Source organism: Colias croceus, chromosome 15, assembly GCF_905220415.1.
Source record: "Colias croceus chromosome 15, ilColCroc2.1".
Taxonomy (NCBI): Eukaryota; Metazoa; Arthropoda; class Insecta; order Lepidoptera; family Pieridae; genus Colias; species Colias croceus.
This window is the reverse complement of record NC_059551.1, coordinates 5,894,500-5,916,985: the sequence shown is the minus strand read 5'-3', so window position 1 is coordinate 5,916,985 and position 22,486 is coordinate 5,894,500. Positions and strand designations below refer to the sequence as shown.

The following is a 22,486-nucleotide window of genomic DNA, read 5'->3' as shown; positions in this document are numbered from 1 at the left end:
TCTCTACATAAATTGTAGAGACGATATTATTTATATTTATTACTTCGTTATGTTTTTTTTGTGTGCAAGGTATGAAATAAAACACATTTCAATCTTATGGGTACCTTTTATACATAACCCTTTTTTATTTTACATACGCACTGTATGTACACTACACAAACATTTTCCACAATCCAGATTAACCAGTGAAATTTATAAATCGCTGATTATGATTTCATAATAAATTATTTCTATGAATGTGCTGCCACTTATCTTATTATTAAATTTATCTTATGTAAAAGATGAGGAGGCTGGGCATATAGAAAATTTAAATTACACATAATAAATGCAACAAATCAATTTAATTACCTATACTTTAAATTCTTATCGTTTTTCTAAAGTAATAAGGTGGCCTGAAACCGGCATAAGCAGTATTTCAATTTTTAGGCGTCCGCATTCTTGAGACGACACTTTGTAAGATCTTAGTACATTTGCTATGATGCTCTTCATCGCCAACATGCCGAAATGTCGACCTAAAAAACGATATAAGTCATTTTAAATGAGGTGTTAGCGTTGAATTCATCATGTCTTTAAAGACCTTTCGGGAAGTTGATTGATTGATTTTGACTTTAATTTATATTTCCTAGACAATAGATAATTATTGCTATCTACGATTTATGAGTATAACTTAGTAACTATGTATTCGTTTCAATTTGCGAATGTATGCAATATTTAAAATGTAGGTAGGTACATAAAATTTTTAAGGGACACGAAAAAAAGAGAATCGATCTCTAAAATAAGCTCTATAAATATGTAGACATCTGGAAAACTCTAGTTGACTATTATTGAGAAAAAATCTTAACTTAACAATATATCAACTCACCAATACAATTTCGTGTGCCATAGCTGAAAGGTAAGAACGAACATGGGTGTCGGTGAGCGCTGTTTTCTGGTAGAAATCTGTCAGGATTAAAGCAATCTGCATCAGAACCCCAAATTTTCTCCGACCGATGTAATACGAAGGGCAGGATAGCGCATCCTACACCCGCTGGTACGGTACAGGTAGCTGAAAGAAAAATATTTATTTACTTCTATACAAATTCCACACACTTGACTTTGAATCGAAGAAAAAATTAAGCACATTTGAAAAAAAATTATACAAGTTTCAGAGTATTTAGTCTCAGAGTTACATTAAATTCAATTTTACATTAAAAACAAATTTATAAAAGAATATTTTGATAAGTTGGTATTTAATATTTCTTAATGCAGATAGAAATTTTCCGCAAGTTTACAATGTGTTTTTGCCTGATACTTACAAAGTTTAAGTTCTTTTTGTGTCTTCCTTGCAATAATTGGGACAACGGTGTAGAGCCGCATCGTCTCCTTGATAACTCGTTCCAAATATTCCATTTTACTTAAATCTTCTTTGGTTGGTGCCCTCATTGAATCTCCGAAAATATCTTTAAGCCTAAAAGATATATCAATTATTATTAACCTATTTTAAAATCGCAAATGAAAGCTCTATGTATTTAATGCCCCTGCCAACTTAAAGTAAAAAAGAAAATTAAACTAGGAACCCAACTAACTAGTTATAAGTCTTTTTAATTTGAAATAGCGTATCAACAACATACTTACTAATAAATCTTAAAAAAAATGAAAATTTACGTACTCCTCATAAACTCTATTCTGTTCTTCATAATGGCTTCCCAGCAGTAGAAGTGTGTAGCTTATTACCAATGCAGTAGTATCATTACCCGCTATTGTTATTGAATCGATATGTTCTCTTAATTGTTCATCCGTAAAATTTGGATTTCTCTCCAGTAAGAGTTCCAGAAGATCTCTGCGCTCTTTGAAAAAATATTGAAAAATAATAAGCATGTCCAAATTACGTTATCACAATCAAAAGTCAAATGAAGTATAGTAGGTACCTTTTGTAATATTTTCACCGTGGGCTTCAAAAGCAATTCGTTTATTACTAACAACCTGTAACAAGTCAATTAATAATTTAATCAAAGATTTATCATAATTAGATGCTTTCTGAGCTGAACGTGTACCTACAAACTATGATTAACGAAAACTTGATAGTTTATTTACCTCATCTGTAAATTTATGTGTGAGAGCAATATTTTCCTTCTGTATACTGGAATATGAAGTCAGATTGAATAGTGCATCTGGCTGCAACCAGGCTTTAAACAGACGCATGTTTATTATAGACATGACTAAGTTTCTTGACCGAAGGTAAGGGGTGTCAGGATTATGCTGCACGTCCATTTTCTCGCCCATTGCCGTTTCTGTAAAATATTATTTGAATAAAGGGATTTGGTTCAACAAAAAAAAAATCGCGGAAAAGATAAAAAAAATCGTTCTTTATTTACCTACTAAAAATAAAAATAAATAATTGCGAAGTGTTTCCAGGAGAAAAACCTAATTGTTTAGATTACGTTAACAATTTTCCTGTTAATAAGCCTTTAGATTATTTATTTATTTATATATTTATTAAGGTTTACCAGAAATTGTTACACAAATTGACAAATATACATAAAATTAAACTTAAAGCTAAGTGTACAATTTTAGATAGGTAAACACCACATTCACGAATCTATATCTACATATAATAAATCTGTAGAAGGGTCAATTCTGTACAATGAAAATATTGAAAAAATAAATAGCAGGGGGTGTTACTGGATCGATACCAAGCCCAAATATGTGATTAAAAAATTTTTTGTCTGTCTGTCTGTATGTTCAGGCATCACGTGAAAACTAACGGTTCGATTTCGATGAAACTTGGTATAATTATACCTTATTATCCTGGGCATAAAATAGGATACTTTTTATCCCGGAAAAATACGTAGAAAAAAAAATCTTAATTTTTCTTAATTTTTCTTGAGTCGCGGGCGGAAGCTAGTGAATTATAAAATAATAACCAAGTTGCTTGAAACCAGGCAAATGATATATTTTCTTTTTACTTGACTCACTTAATACCTATTAATTATTTACCTTGCATATTGCAATAAGTACTTCAAATAGTAGGTAATGACAAAGGAGTATCTAAGTACATATTATGATCGCAACGGACTTTTCAGCAACCAACTTCACGTCTAATACAAAATATCATAGCTACTATTAAAGCTACTATTATACATAAATATAGTTACGAACATCCTGTTAGAAGCATAATAAAATTTCTCACTAGACTTGACCAAAAATAGGTGAAATCAGGTGAAATATGAGAAAAAAATACAAACAAAAATTCCTTACCGAAAACAATATCCAACATACATGATGTAACATATTTGTAGACATCAAACTCAGGTTTATTTACTTTTTCCTTCATTTGTTTCACAAGTATAGTGCCTTGTTCTCCGAACACATTGATGTAATCTTCTATTATACGATTGTGAAATATTGGCAATAGGAGCTTACGGTGCACTTTCCATAAGTCAACTAAAAATAATTTAGATACAGGTAAATAAATATTATTGGTACCTAAACTACAATTTAAAATTATTAGCCCTGAATTTTATCATCGAGTGATACGAATCGTAGACTATCCTGAATCTAGGTACCTAACTATGCATTTTCGTGGTACCTACATACTTTACTAATAAACTATTACATTTCCAGGTTTAGCCAGTTTCAATCAATTACAATTTACAAGGTAGAAATTTTCTCGGGTCGTCCAAAAGCATCACATAGAATTTGTTATATAATTAGTATATAAGTAGTGTGCGACTAAATATTTCGTACTCGTTGGTTTGTTAATTCGTTTCTTTCAACATCACTTAAGCCTGCCCTTAGCAAGTCCCCTTAGCAAGCCCTTAAGCAAGTTAGCTAGCTAGCTCTCCAGTCTCCATCCGGGAGGCTTCCGTTCAGCAGTTGATGTCCCATAACCTCGTAACGCCCAGATACCTATTAAAAGGCATGCAGCTCGATAGTGGTACCGGCCCAAGCTGTTATCCAACTTTATGACATAAACGCCCGCGGTACCTTTTTAAAGGTATCTGACAGTAACTGATTTGAAAACGCCGTAACATTTTAAATTACGCACCAAATCTAATTACTGTTTTTTATCCGGCTACTGGAAAGTATGTTTTTGTCTATGGTTAAGCAATAGTGCCAATAGAAAAATAAAATATATGTAATTTCCGGCGAAAAGTCTGGCCATCTTGACTGACTAGAGGACGTGGTAAGTTCAATCCATGATTATTGATGCAATCTTAGGTTTTTAACTGAGAGTATCTTACTCTGCTTGTTGCCAAATATGTAAATATTATAATTACATTTAGATTTACGCGAAAATAAAGAATATGCGTGTAAAATAACCTTGTAAAATCTGGATACCTTTTAGAAGGTATAAGAGTATTAACATATTATTGGATTTTAAAAGGTATAAGGGAATAAACCACTAATCAATTTGATTTGCCTTTGCAACTTATGATTTAGACCGTTTTCTCCTTCATAATATAAAGTAAATTATTTAGTCCGTTACAGAATATTTTAGTATCTATCCTTTTCAGGTAACCCAATGAGAGATGAGCATATCGAAGAAGCTTTAGAAGTATTAAATCAGTCAGATATAGAAGAGTATGAACTATTTGGAGATGAGGATTTCAAGTTTCAACATAAACCAAAACTAAGAAAGCTCTAATTCTATTTCTGAAGAATCTGAAAATAATATTTTTTTATTAAAAACCAACTCTTATTTGCAAAATTATTTAAAATTTCTATAGAAATATATCAATTTACTATTCTGATTTTAAAAGGTATATGGGTTGCTATCGTGTTTTTGACTCCAATTTAGAAACTTGTTAATTTTTGCTTCTGTCATCTGTTGGAAGTGGATTTCTTCTGATAGAAATCCTAAAACACGTGATAAACTAGCCTTTAAAAATAATAAGTACAGAAAATAATGATCATATTGCTCAAAAATTGATATTTTTTTCTCAGATTGTTAGTGTGAGATATCTTTTTGGTCATTAAAATTTTGGAAGACATGTATTAATCCAAATATTTATGTTCATTGTTTTTTGTAATATAAAATAAACCCTGTATTGTCTACCACTAATCAATAATTTCAAAAATACGAATTTTGCGAAATCGGGTTTTGTAATACATTAAAGCCCATATGCCTAAATAAAGAATAACGAATTTGGGGTTATTTAGTGTCTCAAAACCTTCCACTGACATACATTTACATGCAGAAAAAATCCCACGCTCATACGGAAATATTAAGGCACTTTTTTTAGATTTCATCATCTCCGGGTCCGCACCATGTGAACCTTTTAAAAGGTACTTGGGCTGCAAGCCAATGTTTGGTAAAAATAGCCTGGGCGTTACGAGGATAACTGAAATCACGAAATCGATATTGACATAGTTACCTGGGGCGACAAATAGTCCGTTTCCAAGCCAATCTTGCAAAAACTTATATGAAGAGTCCTTTTGAAGACAATTTTCCAATATTTTTTGTATGTCATCAGGGTTAAAAGTCACTAAAAGAAAAAGACATTACTCTATATTTTTTTGCATATTATCTTTTAAATGTATTAGTAATCTACGGAAACTATTCAACAACAAAAACTACTAAACTCATTAAGGAAATTCTGTTCTCGTGTAACGTGTACAAATAGATTTGTCAAAAAGTTATCCCGGGCTGCGGGCAGAGCCGGGCCAACCGGCTTGTAATACATAAAATTCATAAAAATCACTTGCGGATGGAAACTATTTTCACGACATACACCAGTGGTCTTAGTAACAAATAACAAATATTTGTTTTTCGCACATAGTTCGTGCGTATGGTCCACGTATGGTCATAATATAACGATTAAACATCACGCACAATACACACAAACATAAAGCTACTTAGACATCTTTATATATGGCATTAAAATACAAGTTACAGATATAAGGAAATAAAGTACTTGCAAAGTAATATTATGAACAAATATTAAAATCCATACCTATATAGAGTGAAGGTCCCACCCAAACTTTGTTTACATTGTGAGGACAATCATTCAAAAGGCTCGCGAGTTGGCGAATATTTCCCAACAATTCTGTAAGAAAAACATAATTTGTTTTGTACCTACCTACCTAGTTGATTTAACATTCTTACTTTTAAGTAGTAATTATAATAAATGCGAGCGATTTCATTTCTATATAGCTGGAATACGAGGCTAGAAAGTGACATAGGCTACTTTTTAACTCGGTATTAAATATTTATTACATATGTATAGATGAGAATTTACGTGGACTACGCGGGCGTAGCCACAGTCCAAAAGCTCTTATTTCTATAATAATTAAAAAACTATGCCTATAAATGTTTAATATATATACTTATTAGTCTCCTGTTTTCCCTCTAGCTAAATTAAAAAATGCAACGTGTCGTATTGCTCATTTTTTTCAGACTATTGAATTTCTCGATTTACTTATTTATTATTTAGGGCGTCAATCCATTTCATTATACAGTAATCTAATAAAAATTATCTCAGTAAATATTAAGTAAATAATAAATAATAAGTTTTATATAAATGCTTACTCTCTGGTCCGCCAATAAACCAATGCGTATGGCCGAGTAACGGTAAACTTCCGACTTCCGGTAACTTTGCGGAAAATTCATACAGAGGTCGTCTCATTCGACGAAAATTAAAATAATAAATAACACATGTGAAACACACTAATAAAATAATAAACATTTTCTATTTAATTTGTTTACTTTTAAAATAATTGATAAACCGTCACACGTATTATAATTTTTAAACTTTATTTGAATTAACCACCTAGGTATATACTTAAATAAAAAAATTTGGATAAAGTGATAAGAAAATGTTGAAAAACAAAGTATTGATGGTAGTATACAGACTGTATACTTTGCTGAATAAATTGAAGTAGGTACCTATGTACGTTACAAAATCAGCGACACTACTAAAAAAAATATGAAAACGCAAAAGGTTTTATAAACATCTTGATGTAAGGTTTATTTACCTAGAACCTAGTTGGGACATCACTAACGAATTAAGCTAATAAATTGACGTGATTTATTTCCTATAGTTTTTTTTTAATTCCCAGTATTATATCCCTCATTGTATACGTACCTTTTTGATATAAATTAGAACAAGATCGTAATTCATAAATCATTATTTATTTGCATTTTAACTGAAGAAACTGTGTTTACATTACTTATATTATTTACACATTTATAGCCTCTAGTATGTGCATATGAGTATGTAAATTTAATAAAATATCACTGATGTACCTGTATTATATTAAATCGACGGCCGAAGGTGCTAAACTTTTGTCAAATTGATGTGTTAGCAGATCATCAAATTAGCGGAATTAAACAAATGCATATAATTATTTAAGCATATAGAATCAGTGTTTATACGGTTTCAATTAATTGAAATGTAAAGCTTCGATACAATAACCCACAATTTTATATATTATCAATTATGTAAGAATAGGACTAGGAGTAGGTATCTTTATTGTTCTTTCCTCCTAAAAATTAAAGAGTTTTGAGATAGAGCAAAAAGATCAATGACTTTGTGCCAGTCCCATGCGTAGAGAGAGAGAATTGGAAAATCCAAAAGTGCACGCCTCATATTCTCATCCTTTACAATAAAATTGATTATTTATAAAGGTGTATATAATATAAGTATGTAGATACACTTGTTCTCATGTGCCAATGCTCTTGTACTGTCTGAAAACAGTTGGAAAAGTAAAGAAAGCGGTACCGTAATTATTGAGCTATTTTTCTTGTGGCCCCACCTAGATGTGAAACTGCGCAGGTTTAAGGGACTGACTACCAACTTGTTTTTTTAAACCTTGGCTTATAGTATAAAGAATCGAGTTTATAATGGTGAATTTTGAGTACACTATAAATATAAAAAAATAAAAATAAAGAATATATACTAAATATATGGAGAACAGTCGATATTTTTTTTGTTTATTTAATAACAATTAAACCACATCGAATCAGACCCTGAAAAATGAAAGGGTTCTATTCCTGAGCATACTCAAGCGTAAGAGGAAAAAAAAGACTCGATTAGTAAAGTATTTCGGTCGCTATCGTGTTAACAAGAAAATCCTCCGCACATACAGACACACGGACGTCCAAGACAGAACTTTTTTAAACTGTTTTTTAACTAGTTTAAATAACAAAAATGACATAAAAAATATCATGAATGTTAAAAATAGTGTTTTTTCTTAATATGTGTGTGTATGTATTATCTTACAAGTACAATGTATGATACATAAAGACATTTTAAGTTTGAAAAATCAGATGTTTTGCGCGAAGTGACAGTAGTACCACAGTTGACAGATATGTACTACGTACATACAGTTAGGAAACTAAGCCCCTGCGATGAAATTATGACGTATAGCTATAGGGCTGTTACCTTTTTGATATTTAACCGACTTCAAAAATGGAGGAGGTTATCAAATCGGCCTGTATATTTCTGTTTGCTTTTTTTCACAGTTGACTTTGTGGTAATTTTGAGATTAAAACCCGTTAAAATTAAAAAATGGTGTAGCCTAAATATGAATTTACAAGAAGAAACAATCTCAATAAAATATATACCTTGTAAAAGTAAATAGGTACGTTTTTTTTTCAGTGCTATATTTCGAAATCTTGTCTTTTTTGGACGCCGAAGGCTATTTTAATGTAGGTACCTACCTAAATTATTTATAATGCTTGATATTTGTATGATACATATAAGTATTCAATAATTATTTTAAACCAGAATTAACAATACTTGTATGTAGGTATACCTACTAAATTATTTTTAAAACGATCAATTAAATTAAATTAAAAAACACAAAATATGCAAAAATAAATTAAAATTATTATTATACGAACATAGAACCTCCTTTTATATAACCTTTTTGTTTTAGGATGAAAAAGAAAATAGTTTGACAGGCTTAGTGCTTGACAAAGTGGTAAAGTCACGTATCGATAAAAATAAAATAATTATTATAATATCTATCTTTTTCTTCCCTAATATTTACGTAATTATGCACATAAATTTAAACAAGATTTTTTAAGGTTTCCATTTTTTAGATTTTCGTGCTCTTCTAGATTGCGTAAAAAATAGATGCGGTCTTTAAACAGACTGGACTCCTAATAGGTACTATTTGTAGCTCTCATTTTGGTAGAAAATATGTCAACATAATTTAAAACTCATACTGCCATATCTATAGAAATTAAAAAATAGTCTCTTTTTAACTTGTAGTCAGATACGATACAGATATATATTTATTGAAAGGGCTACAAACTGAAACAATCGATATTTATTTAATGTGAAATGACATCACTTTAAACTTTTTTCCATACTATATTCAAAATCTGTGGATGTGTCACCCGCTACTATCGATCCCCCTCAATACCCTCGAAAACACGCTTTATGGGGGGGGGGAGCCATTTCGAACATTTTGTATGAAGTTTCCTTACTGTATGTATCTGTATATTGTGGTAGTACCCACCTCAACGCTTCGCTTATGAGGCGTGCAATAACATATTGACGATTAATTGAGTCGATACATATCAAACTCCGGTAAGTCCATTCTAACAGAAATGTGGGAATCGAGGTATTTTTAATAACTTAAAAAATCAATATGTTTGGACCTTTATAATTTATGACGGATATAATATAATACATTAGAATTATTTTTATGAAGAAAAAGAAATGTATTACTTGATGATTATGCCACAAAATTAGATTTAAATCTGGACATACAGGCGTTTGATATGCACCAGCAAAACTTACCGGGTTTTGAAAAACATCGTCTTGGACTTACAGGAATTTGAAAAATCTCTAATGGACTTACAGGGATTTGATAGAACTCAGTTTTGGGACGTACTGAGGTGGTGGAAATGGGTAGATAGTTCGTCGCGTTGTAAGTATTGGACGTTAAAATAAAATATGTAAATTAAAAGATACAAATTATTATTATTTACCTTTATCATCCCACTGCTGGGCAAAGAGAGGGGTCAATAAATCAAAACGGTTGAAAAAATCTCATAGTACGGCCCTGGGCTTCATGGCTGGGAATAACTACTGTGCGTGTGCTGTGCGTCAAGTTTCATTTATCTTTTAGCTGTTTTCTGAGCCTTGTCGGTTTTAGCTTTTGGTATTGTTTTTTTCCTTGCTTTGTCTAGAACCACCACCTCTATAGTAAAACTGTTTTCTTCCATCATTTATCAATTAAAACGATTTATAAGCATTGGTAACACGTGTTAGCTTCAACAAAATTGAGAGAAATGGCAGCCATTTTAGTGCCATACTGCGCTGTGATTGGTCGAAATGGACTTACCTGAGTTTGATACACCACTGTCGACGGACATACCGGAGTTTGAAAAAAAACATTTACTTTAAACCTTATTTTAATAAAGATACGATTGACTTACCTAACTTTGAAAAGTACAGACTTGTTTAGTTTTACAATTCAAAATTGGCGCCATTGTTATCTCAATTTTGGCAGGGAGTGGACTTACCGGAGTTTGATATGTATCGACTCAATTAATCACAGCCTCCATTTATTTTGTAGGTACCTACATTATTTTCATTTTGTAGGTGCAAGCTTTGGGATCAAAACAATGGGACTGTTTGAGAAATTCATTATAATATAACTTAAACAATTAGCTATTTAATCTAATAAATGCTAATGCTCTTATAATATGCTCTGTCACAAGAGAGACTGTTTAGAACCTGAAATTATCCACACTTATCCAGTAGGTATCTAACCAATTAGGTATCTACAGGTCAATATTGTAATTTTAAGATAAAAGTCGTTAATTATAACTTACGTATACTCATATAAACGATTATTACGACTTGCAAATATTTGCATATCGTGTAAAGCAACTTATTCAATGCTAGGAAATAACACATGCAGCATCCATCGTCACCACGTCGTCATTTTGAGTTGAGTGTGATTCTGAACATCGAAAACGTCACCCGTAGTTTAGGTACGTGACGATTGTTTGATAATACATTAGCGGTCAAATATAGTAAGTATTTTTTAATTTTCTGAGGCACCCAGTGACTAATTATTAAATAGAACTTTAATTGTAATTAATAATTTTTTTTTTATTGAGAGGAATAAAATTATTCTTTTTGAAGAATAATTTAAATGTAAAATATATTTTTTTTAAATACCTACGATATGAATTTTTAATTAAATTTATAAACTCATTTCAAAATCTCTATTGAATGAGAACTTGCAGATAATTATGTAAAACCCAGACAACTTTAATTTAATTTCCAATAAAGCAATCAGTTACATTATTTTATGAAAAATAAATTTTATTTATTACCTTCTGTCATTATATCCTGACGTAAGGGTACCTTGCCTTTCTAATGCAGACTGTACTAAATACGGTTATTAATTATTTATTTTTTTTATAATTTATTTTTATAGTTTGAGGTCAAAATGATCATCGTTGTGGCCCTGTTACTCATCGCTGTTTGCTGTTGGCTTTACTGGGCGTTAGCTGCTTCGCGTTTAGATCGAGCCACGGCTGCTCTTCCAGTACCTCCTACGTTACCTATCATCGGCAACGCTATGCTGTTCTTAGGAGATACTCAAAGTATGTCTTAATAATTTTAAATATCTGTGCATTCATATATCCCCATAGGACAATATTATATTCGCAGCTAATAGACGCTAAGTATTGACCTCCCGTTTTTATGAGATACTGTTTAAAACTTTAATATTGCTTCAAGCTTATAAAACTTATTAAAATTATATGAAAATTCACAACAGCCAGTTCAGGTGACTCCAGTGAGTTTGATTTGCCTACAACTACTTACCTACTTATGCAAGATATCCAATTTTTTATAAAATATTTGTTCAGTTATATTTTTATTTCTTAATGGAACAGCAACATCAGCCATGGAAAAGTTTTTAAAAATAAATAATTAAGTATGTTACCGCATAAAAGTATATACGTACCTCTATCTATACGTACCTAGAGAGGGCGGGCGGCGCGGCGGCCTCTACGAAAACTTATGAACATCATTTGAACAACATTTGAATCGATTTTGATCTTATCTATTATTTTGAAAATAAGCTTATATCAAATATTTATTTTAAAAATATGCGTGTAGGAACAGTACGACTGACGACAGGTAATCAATAAAAATTCCCTTCTAATAATTAAGTTTACCTAAGTGTAACACAATAGTTAATGTTATTGAAATTTCAAGGCTAATCTAATAAAAGAAGTCATCATTATCTTTACGAAGAACTTGACGTACTTATAAATTGTTTTCATTTGCAACATAACTCTAATATTAGCTTACACGTGAACAATGTTTGACAAAACGTAAACATTAAATGAGAGTTTACATTGTTGAAAAAACACAAATATGTGTAAGTATACACATATATACCTAGTAGTTTATATGGTGTCATCATCATCTTTACAAGTGATGTCATATTCATAATAGAAAGATATTGATGGGGTATAGGACAAGTATGGTAAATCTCTACTTTTCTGAGAGGCATTTTAGAGATTGGTAATTATAATAATTTTACTAGTGTGAACAGACCAGTAACTTCAGACCGATTTAATTCCATACAATAGTATTAATTGAGCTTTCATAAGCCATAAAGACTAAAGTCTTCTAGCTATTATGGGGGCATGAAAGTGAGCTAAAAAACCAAAGTGAAAGAACATTTCACATTAGGGCGTTATTTAATAATAATAAATATATTATGTGAAGACGCGCAACAAACTGAAGGGAAATCGATGTTGGATCTTTTTAAACTTCTTTGGAAGCGAACACTTTGAATGACTGATACGCGAAAATCACACACGTGCCTCATACTATGAAACGTAAAACGTACAAGTACTTATACGGCATTAACAAGTACCTACCTACGTCGTAACTCGCAAATTGTTTCATGTAATATATACATAATGTTTAGCATTGAACTTCACTTGTTTCACACATATTAAGTACAAATTATATTAACACGTAAAGATTTTTTTTCTTCATACTCTATAAGAAAATTTTCGCAAATTAATATTTAAAAAAAAACCTACACTCGTAGAGGCTCTACATATTGTCCTTCTAACTCTTGTAGTCCCCTTAAAAAATTGTATTGCTGAAAATAAAATTCAAACTGGTCTTTAAATCTGAACATGACGTACCTACTTGTAATCAGTAGTTTGAATATGCAATCTGCTAGACTCTAGAGAGCAACTAAATATATAGGTAATCATCATGAGCCATTCTTAGATAGAATAAATATATTACTTTCAGAAATTTTACATAATATTGAAGACATCGCAGAAATAGCTTTACAACATAAAGGCGCTGTAAAGATTTGGTTGGGTCCAAAATTATACGTCGGTAAGTCGCATACTTTTGTTTTCTTTTTTTTGGGTAGATTTCCTCATTCAATTCAATTCAATTATTTTATTATTTACAAGGTTTCCACCCGCGGCTTCGCCCGCGCAGTCAAAGAAAAACCCGCATAATTCCCGTTCCCGCAGGTAATCCGGGATTGCGTCATTTTCCCGGTATAAGAAGTAGCCTATGTCCTTTCTCGGGTATCAAAATATCTCCATACCAAATTTCAATAAAATTGGTTCAGTAGTTTAGGCGTGATTGAGTAAAAGACAGACAGACAGACTTTCGCATTTATAATATTAATATAGTATGGATTGACATAAAATTTCACTTATACGAGACCTGACTTCATTCATACCGATTTTTTGCTAACTTAAACCGGCTACATGGGCGTAGCCACGGTGGGGCAGGGTGGGGCGCTTGCCTCACCCTGGCTTTGACCTGGAAGGTACCTAACCACTAAGCATAATATCCGTAAGAAAATTCACACTCGATTCTCGAAAGTCGACAGTCGACATAGAAAATGCGACCTTTTTAAATTAGTATTATTTACCTCTAAATTGACTGACTAAAAAATTGTCATACGTCCAGCGACCAAACGGCTGAAGATAACACACTTTTGGATCTATTTCGTGGTGTTGTAGGTGAATAATTAGGTGCTTTGAATAAGAATAATTCGAATAACGAATTACACACGAAAAAAGAAAATAGTTGAGGCTTCATGAATAGTTGATGTTACATGAACTGTAAGAAAAATGATTATAGTAGTTACCCCACTATATTATCCAATTTCACTTTTGTTGTGTTACACGTTCTACAACTCACTTATATACTTTTTACTTTTTACAATACACTTTTTTTTTCTAGTGCCCACACTAGAAAAAAAGTTTCAAAAAATATTTGACAGAATAAAGTAAGTGTTAAAAAAAAGTTTTCAAGGCAAAGAAGATGCGAAATTTTACCTTCGCAAATGCCTTCGCAAATGCTTTCGCAAATGCCTTCGCAAATGCCTTCGCAAATGCCTTCGAAAATGCCTTCGCAAATGCCTTCGCAAATGCCTTCGCAAATTCCTTCGCAAATGCCTTCGCAAATGACTTCGCAAATGCCTTCGCAAATGCCTTCGCAAATGCCTTCGCAAATGCCTTCGCAAATGACTTCGCAAATGCCTTCGCAAATGCCTTCGCAAATGCCTTCGCAAATGCCTTCGCAAATGCCTTCGCAAATGCCACCGGCATTTGAGGTTCGAAGACCTGGATATGACTTTGGGTACATAGAGTTGCTAGTAACATATTATTACTTTTTATTGTTGCCCCACCTTGAGCCCGTGGCTAGCTACGCCCATGACCGGCTACCCACGTACCTGCAGCAGAGGCAATTTTTAAATTGGACCCTTAATTGGCTCCAATTGTAATGTGATGTGTATAATGTGCAGGGGCAATTTAGAGAACAACTGAAATTGCTCCGACCGCCGACCGACCGAGATTGTTTCAACATATACATATATTGCCCCAGCAGCATGTGTACATACGTGAGTAGCCGGCCAAAAAAAAAACAAATTCGATTTAAATTTTCAGCCATAGCCAATCCAATAGACGCTCAAGTGGTACTGGAAAATTGCCTAGATAAAGATGTTGTATACAGATTTTTACGTCCTTGGCTTGGTCACGGACTTTTTATTGCGCCTCGTAAGTATCGCTAATAGGATTAGCAAGAGTAGTGTAAATTTCAATAAGAGCTCTTGAAATAATAACACTTGGCATAACAATTATTTTTTCAATATAAAATGTTTTTTTCATTCGAGTGAATTGGTAATCTGATACTCTTGAAGATGAAATACCTTTTCAGAAATACAAATATAACTTTAAAAAAATATTAATGATTACATACTGTGACCTTCATACTAGCGTATAGAACACAGTATTGAACTAAGGTCCGGAAATCATTTTGATTGTTAATGTACCTACATGGATAAAATGAAAATTATGTTGTATGTAGATAATATTTTGTAATACACATCGATAATCAAACTGTTAGATCTCCCATGCAATATGTATCGATAGCTACTGCCTATAATTTAATTTAATAATATTAATGAATTACCTATCTCTTTCACAGTACGTTTATGGAAGTCACATAGAAAAGTATTATTGCCAGTGTTTCATAACAAGGTAGTAGAAGAATACGTGACTGTAATCTCAAAACAGGCCAATATTTTAATCGACAAGCTCCAAGAGGAATCAGGCAGAGGAAAATTTGATGCTCTCAAATACATCACAGCATGTACATTGGATATTGTTTTCGGTAAGAACTAATAAGTACATATTTTCTATTGAAAAAAAGAAATACCGGAATTCATTGCTCTTCTGAAAATGTATCTAAGTAAAAAGAGACAACGCCCATTATCCACATAGAAATTTTGAAGTACCTATACATAAATAAAGACACGTATTTTATATCGTTATAGAAATAAGAACTATTTTATTCCAGAAACTGCTATGGGAGAGCGAATGGATGTGCAAAATTCACCAGACACGCCATACCTTCGCGCCCGCCATACTGTAATGTCTATACTGAATATGCGCCTGTTCAAAGTGTGGCTGCAACCCGATTGTTTGTTCAATTTAACTCCGTATGCAAAACAGCAAAGAGAAAACATTGACCTTACCCATAAATTCACCGATGAGGTTAATACCTAGTTTAATGAGATATTATAGCGTTGAGAAAATGCCTTAAAAAGGCCTTCTCTTCGATCTTGGAATAAGTTTTTAATTTTATTTCAGGTTGTTCGAAAAAAACGTGAAGAGTATGAAAGGAATAAGAAGATGAAAACGTTTCCTCAGCCACCAGGTAACACGTTTAATTCATATATACATACTAGCTTACCGCCCGCTTTCTCTAAAACGATTTGAGATTTAAACTATCCTATCTCTCAAGTTGGATCGAACTGCATATGGTGTGCGAATTTTATTATAATCGGTTAAGTGGTTTAGGAGTCCATTGAGGACAAACATTGTGACACGAGATTTATATATATTAAGATTTAGTTTTGTATCATGCAAACATGTTGGTCCTACACCTATTTAAAGTCTCTAACAAAGTTAGATATACCAACTTTAATACAACATCACAAGTGCATTAAAGATCCATTTATTTCTAACAAATCCAATCCTATTATATTTTGCGAAATGTCCTATTCAAAGAAGTAGTCAACACTTATGTCACAGTGGACATAGAAATAAATGACGCATTGTGAATGCCATGAAGAACAATATGCACTTCGAAGTACTCCGCAAAACAAAGTCATATTAATTTGCTAGATTACGAGTAAATATTGAATACATATAATATTTATGCCTTTATGAAGGTGTACTGTCTAAAGTAGGTATACATCCATTGAAAGACTGTAATGTTATATCAGAATGTGTTAAAAATATGAAATAGGTACTAACTAAACCTATACCAGGTACATATTACATACGTATCCAGTACAGATACATCGCGAATATTTATTTTAGTTCACTCAATAATTCCAGGAATTTATGACTTGAAGATACGTCATACTTGATACTTACCTGTTTACGTAGTATGTATTCTATTTATCAATCATAATGGATTTTAAATTGATATAGGATATAACAACTAATGTTTACATTACCAAAAAAAACAAATATTATTGTTATCAGTTAAAACTTAAACATTTCGTCATTTTAGCAATCTGGCTTTATTTGGATACTACTAGCTTACCGCCCGCGGCTTCGCCCGCTTTGTCTAATTTGGCTATTAGATGTATTTTTCCTTCATCTGTTCTATAAAATCAAAGAGCTGAAAAGTTTGTTGGTATATAGTTGTAGTGTACACGGAACCCTTGGTTCGAATTGATGTTACAAAATGCAAAGAACTACGGGGGCTGTCTCTTTTCTGCTGTTTGTTTTTGAATAAAAAGATAATGATTAAAAATTTCAGGTGAAAAGTTAACAGCAGTTTTGGATATGCTGTTTGGTCGTGAAATAGAATTTACAGACGAACAATTGCGAGAGCACATTGATTCCATAACAATAGCTGGTAATGATACCACCGCGCTTGTTATTGCTTATACATTGGTGCTATTAGGCATCCATGCTGATGTACAGGAACGAGTGTTGCAGGAGTAAGTGTTTGTTTTTATCATAGATAAACGTATCTACAGCTTACGTCAATCTCATACATTCGTATTCTATTCTATTGAACGCTACGCTAACAGAAATCCACTTGGCTAGGGGGGCTGGTCCACGCAGTTTCACCCGCGCCCGCGGAAGAACCAACGGGCCTTAGAATAATTACACATGTAATTATTACAAATGTAATTATTCTAAGCAACGGGCAAAAGCCTTAGCTTGTGTGTTATTCTAGTAGCTACATCACTGCCAAGTATCATCTAAATCAATTCAGCGATTTTCGCATGAAAGAGGAACAAAAATACATATATTATCTATATCCTTCTCTTCTCTTAATAAATCGCTCAATAGATTGAGTGTAGGTATTTGTCTTGTGATTGCCTCATTGCTTCTTATTTTTGTTTATTGAAATCTCTTTACTCACGTCTTCAGCTACTCATTTTAGACAAAAAGAAATATTTGCTGATTCGAAAAGCGGTGCTACAAAGGAAGATATTCAACAAATGCAATATTTAGAAAGAGTAATAAAAGAAAGTATGCGACTCTACACTGTAGTCCCCATAATAGCTCGTAATATTGACAGGCCGTTGTATTTACGTAAGTTTTTCATAATCTACTAACTACAGTTATGTTTAGTGGATTTTGCATATTTTTGATTTCCGAGAAATAATGAAGAATAGGTATATCGTATTTACCAATGATTTTCTTGTTCTCTACTTTCACATGTGGGCAATAATAGTTTCAGGCGAGTGACTCGCGAGTCTATGCAAGAACGACTTTTATTAAGTGATATTTTGAAAAGGAAATAATTTTATTATATCTATGTATTTATTAGTTTGATAATAAATAATAATAGTACAATAAAAAGGAATTAACTTTATATTAAATGATAATCATTTAATACTACTTGAATCGCATTTAATCATCGACTTACTTTACGATAATATTCGCAAGGCCCATTTTACATGAATGAATTGCTATTTTATTCCAGCGCATTGTGGAGTAACTTTGCCAGCGGGGACAGGCGCAGTCGTTGGTTCTTTTGCCTTACATAGATCAGAAGCTGTATGGGGACCTAATGCAAATGAATTCGATCCTGATAGATTCCTACCGGAACGCTCAGTAGATCGCCACCCAGCTGCATTCATGCCTTTTAGCTATGGGTCCAGAAACTGCATCGGTGAGAGGTTTTTGTTTTAATTAATTTTATAAACTACACTTGTTTATGTTGACTACATATTTAATTTAATAGATCCTTATAACTATCTGATGGTTAATAGGATACTATATATAAGTATATAGATATAGGTTTTTATTTTCTCTTTACATTAAGTTAAATTGAGCATTCGTCGGCTTAGGTATCTAGATATATCATAGTTTATCCACTTTTCCAATTATTATTATGCGAAGCGTTTAAAAAAGTAATGCTTTCTCTTTCTAGGTCGAAACTTTGGCATGATAATTATGAAGTCTATCATATCCAGTGTTGTAAGAAGCTACAAGATCTTGGCAGATGAGGTTGGACCACTCAAAATAGAAATGCTCTTGTTTCCTATAAACGGACACCAAATAAGAGTGATAAGAAGATTGGACAAAAACTTAAAAGTAGAATAGGGATTTAGAATAGGTATTATTTTTTTATTGCCTCCGTAAGTCTGAACTTTAAAAATTAATAAAATGACCAGTGTGTTTGACAAAATATGTTTTATTTCACATTTATCAGCCATGTTTTTCTTCAGATTCGCTAGAAACCATTACAGTAGCTAACATAGGGGTCGATCCTTGCCCCTTATTAAAATCCATAGATAGGGAGTCGTCTTGATCCATGACGTCACGAGAGTCATCTACACCACAAGTTAGGAACTTCGTATATTTGCTGAGATCCATAAATCCGACACCACAGGGTCGATCTATCAAACGTGATGTCATTATCCCCTGGACATAGCCAGAACATATAAGAACTGTGCCTAAATCGTCCTATAATAGACAAGAAAAAGAAATTATCTACTAGGATACTGATTCCCGCTTTGTACACAAATGATTCTAAAATAATTTCATTTTTTTTAACATTCAGATAAGACACCTATATAAATGTAATGTTTTATGTATTAAATTAAAATATGGCAGGAGAACAAATAACCAAAACAATACTTGCCGGGCATAATGCGCCATGATTTTCAGTCTGAAAATATACATCACATAATTAGATTAAACAAATAAAAATTTAGTACCTACACACTACATTCTATTTCAATGACTAATAATACCTTGCATTGTGGTTGTTGTATGCATAGATATTGGTTTTTATAGTTCCACATCTCACGGCATTTTTCGGGGGGCAGTAATGTAACGTCCACGCGACGTGCATCTATCAGCAGAGGTATCAAATATCCCTGGAATATTGCGCAACTTACATACTTACACAGTTATAGTGTAAACATGAGATTTGTTTGTATAAAGTCTCTCAAGCATTCAACTTTGAAGTAGCAAATGTTTGATTTTCAAGTTCAATTGGAACACACGACACACCTTTGATATGTAAAGTCACGGTAAAGTCATAGTAGGTAGTAGGTAGAGACACCTCTACCTTCGCACGTATGGAAAAAAATTGACTATAATAATATCTTTCTCTCTCCCCACATAAGTAAAAATTTGAATTAGTTATATTATGAGTCGTCTTATCCGCTTTCCCGTTTTGTTTTTTTTTTATAATTTAGTACATATAATGGAAATACCATACATGGAAAAACACCTATAAATTTATTAAAAATGCTATGAAAATCTTACATTTCTTCTACTTCCCCATCCAAAGTAATGGCATGAAGGATCACCAATACGTTTTTGTATATCATTAGAGACGCCATATCGTACTCTATTCAGAACGTAAGCCGTACCAGGCTCCCGTTTGTGAAAGAAAAACTGCTGAGTCACAAGCAACAACGCAATATTATCACGAGAACAATCCATCCATCGATTGGAATGATTATAACCTAAAAAGCAAGCAATCCATGTCTGCATTTTATTATTATTATAATTTACACTAATTTTGATATTGAGTCGGCTGGACATGAAGATGACAGGCCAAATAAAGAGACAGCCGGATGAAGACAGCTGGACGCAGATGCTTGAGCAAAGCCAAATGTCGGTGCCAACTGTGGTACGTTATGGGGGCGAGGCCTACATCCAACAGTGGAATTATCCGGGCTGAATGGATGGATGGATGGAATTTTAATATCGTGTAATGCCCATAAAAATAACTAAGAATAGCGATTGCAATAAGCTGTAATTATAAAAAAAACCAAACAATAAAAACGAATATTCTTGATTTGTAGTTAACTAACTAGGTACTTAGTTAATACATACTTACACAAAAAAAACGTTTTTTTCTATATCATTTTTAATGTTCAAACAAACATTGTGACGTTTACCTTTGTGTATGCACAAATGCTGAACCTGTCGAGATATTCCAACACCTTCAATAAACTTATGAGTTCCAGCGTAAATATTGAACTTATACTTTTCGCCCATCACACAACTGGCCGTTGTCAACACCACATGAGGTTCTATCAACGCACCAACACAGAACAGCATTGCATGTGACAAGAAATGGACCTCGTAAAATAACAAATAATTAATTAAAACTTTACCTATACTAGTTAATATTATAAATCTGAAGAGTTTGTTTGTTTAAACACGCTAATCTCAGGAACTGGTCCGATTTTAAAAATTCTTTTGACTCTTTTGATTTTTATTACTTAGTTGTTACGTCCGTAGATCTTAGAATAGTAATATTATGCCTAGGTAGATTACCTATTGGTAAATTTATTAAAAGTACATACGACATGTTGACCTTCGGTGACCTGGGCAGGTTCACCGACAAAGCCAGCAGCATTCTGGAAATCGATATCCACTAAAATGAAATAAAAATATTGTTTTAATTGCATTCCTCTGCTATTTAATGACCTACTTACTATTATAATGAATAATAATATAAATATTGTAAGTATGTACCTATCTACATTTTATAATGCATATCAAAATTGTATTTTTCTAGAAATAGGTATGCCAGTTCAAAAACAGGTCATTTATTTATACCAAGAATAAAGTGTTGTAGTAAGTAGTATGAGAATAAAAAATAAAATTATTTAGAATGAATTAAAATGTAGTAAAAAATATTTAGGTCATAAAATAATACCAACGCAAAGTTGCTATGCCACCAATTTGTCCGGCTCCCATTTTTAACTAATTATGTGTACGTTTTAAAAGAAAACCCAATTCAAAATAATGGAAATTTTCGTCACACAATAATAACTACAAAATCATAGCATGAAATGAAATCAAAAATATTAATAATCGCTTTTAAGTGTTAACCATTCAATATAACATAAGTAGGTTACCTACAACATGAAACTTTAATGTACCTACACAAAATGTATGATTATTGATTAACTCAATAACAAATACCTAAAGAAAATGTACCTATCCTATTAATTAAGCTATCCTACTAATATTATAAATGCGAAAGTTTGTATGTTTATTTCTTTCTCCATCACGCAAAAAAGGAAAGCACGATAGAATACAGAGCGAAAAGCTTTTATATGCAGTAATAAAAGGGAAACAGAAATATGTAATTCTTATGTAATTATTCGAATAGCAAATTTATATGATGTCGACATTTTTGATACTTTTTTGTTAATTCACTAGCAAGTTTATTAGGATGTTTCTCCAGTATAGCTACCTGCTACGTAACCATTAATTCAGCAATTCTAGCATCCTAAATTCTGAAGTAATGCGCTACACTTTACTGAATGTAGTAACGTGGTAGTAACGCCAATTTAGAAATTAGAGACTTCTGGCCATGTATGTTGCGAGTGTATTAAATATACATATTTATAGAACGTTGATATCTTGTGGAACAACAAGGCCAACAGTTGATAACCATTTTATAAAACTAGGTTTTTTACAGTTTTTCTATACAAAAAACCTGTGCAAAAAACTGTGTAA

The 22,486-nt window shown here is 32.3% G+C and overlaps 3 protein-coding genes across 5 annotated transcripts; 1 reads left to right on the top strand and 2 right to left on the bottom strand.

Annotated features, from left to right (window-relative positions):
* Positions 1–125: 125 nt before the first annotated feature.
* Positions 126–6,719, bottom strand: LOC123697993 (cytochrome P450 4c3-like). Its single transcript, XM_045644589.1, has 10 exons — positions 6,512–6,719; positions 5,937–6,029; positions 5,358–5,468; positions 3,238–3,423; positions 2,074–2,270; positions 1,908–1,962; positions 1,649–1,826; positions 1,296–1,447; positions 863–1,045; positions 126–512 (listed from the first exon to the last, which is right to left on the bottom strand). The coding sequence occupies exons 1-10, from the start codon at positions 6,666–6,668 to the stop codon at positions 364–366; spliced, it is 1,461 nt and encodes a 486-aa protein (XP_045500545.1). The 5' UTR covers positions 6,669–6,719; the 3' UTR covers positions 126–363.
* A 4,133-nt stretch (positions 6,720–10,852) lies between these two features.
* On the top strand, positions 10,853–19,175 carry LOC123697992 (cytochrome P450 4c3-like). Of its 3 annotated transcripts, none has more exons than XM_045644588.1 (11): positions 10,853–10,936; positions 11,389–11,557; positions 13,239–13,328; positions 14,903–15,013; positions 15,444–15,629; positions 15,816–16,012; positions 16,109–16,175; positions 17,292–17,475; positions 17,928–18,079; positions 18,474–18,662; positions 18,924–19,175. In XM_045644588.1, the coding sequence occupies exons 2-11, from the start codon at positions 11,401–11,403 to the stop codon at positions 19,094–19,096; spliced, it is 1,506 nt and encodes a 501-aa protein (XP_045500544.1). In that variant the 5' UTR covers positions 10,853–10,936; positions 11,389–11,400; the 3' UTR covers positions 19,097–19,175. The 3 variants fall into 3 exon arrangements, with proteins under 3 accessions (XP_045500544.1, XP_045500543.1, XP_045500542.1); XM_045644587.1 differs by having other exon boundaries at positions 10,869–10,978; positions 11,395–11,557; XM_045644586.1 differs by having other exon boundaries at positions 10,900–10,978.
* LOC123698000 lies at positions 19,170–21,434 on the bottom strand. The gene is made up of 6 exons (XM_045644595.1): positions 21,322–21,434; positions 20,911–21,094; positions 20,270–20,472; positions 19,750–19,875; positions 19,638–19,664; positions 19,170–19,459 (listed from the first exon to the last, which is right to left on the bottom strand). Exons 1-6 carry the CDS (start codon positions 21,424–21,426, stop codon positions 19,202–19,204), a joined length of 903 nt encoding a protein of 300 aa, XP_045500551.1. The 5' UTR covers positions 21,427–21,434; the 3' UTR covers positions 19,170–19,201.
* Between the last annotated feature and the right edge of the window lie 1,052 nt (positions 21,435–22,486).

Bases quoted from the DNA above. Each gene is read 5' to 3' on its own strand.
- LOC123697992 (XM_045644588.1), top strand. From the start codon at position 11,401: ATGATCATCGTTGTGGCCCTGTTACTCATCGCTGTTTGCTGTTGGCTT. The intron at 11,558-13,238 runs GTATGTCTTAAT...TATTACTTTCAG, and splicing joins GTTCTTAGGAGATACTCAAA to AAATTTTACATAATATTGAA. The intron at 15,630-15,815 runs GTAAGAACTAAT...ATTTTATTCCAG, and splicing joins TACATTGGATATTGTTTTCG to AAACTGCTATGGGAGAGCGA.
- LOC123698000 (XM_045644595.1), bottom strand. From the start codon at position 21,426: ATGCAATTAAAACAATATTTTTATTTCATTTTAGTGGATATCGATTTC. The intron at 21,095-21,321 runs GTATGTACTTTT...TTATTTTACGAG, and splicing joins TCACCGAAGGTCAACATGTC to GTCCATTTCTTGTCACATGC. The intron at 19,460-19,637 runs GCAAGTATTGTT...TGTCTATTATAG, and splicing joins ATCATGGCGCATTATGCCCG to GACGATTTAGGCACAGTTCT.
- LOC123697993 (XM_045644589.1), bottom strand. From the start codon at position 6,668: ATGTTTATTATTTTATTAGTGTGTTTCACATGTGTTATTTATTATTTT. The intron at 5,469-5,936 runs GTATGGATTTTA...TTTTTCTTTTAG, and splicing joins GGGACCTTCACTCTATATAG to TGACTTTTAACCCTGATGAC. The intron at 1,963-2,073 runs GTAAATAAACTA...GACTTGTTACAG, and splicing joins CACATAAATTTACAGATGAG to GTTGTTAGTAATAAACGAAT.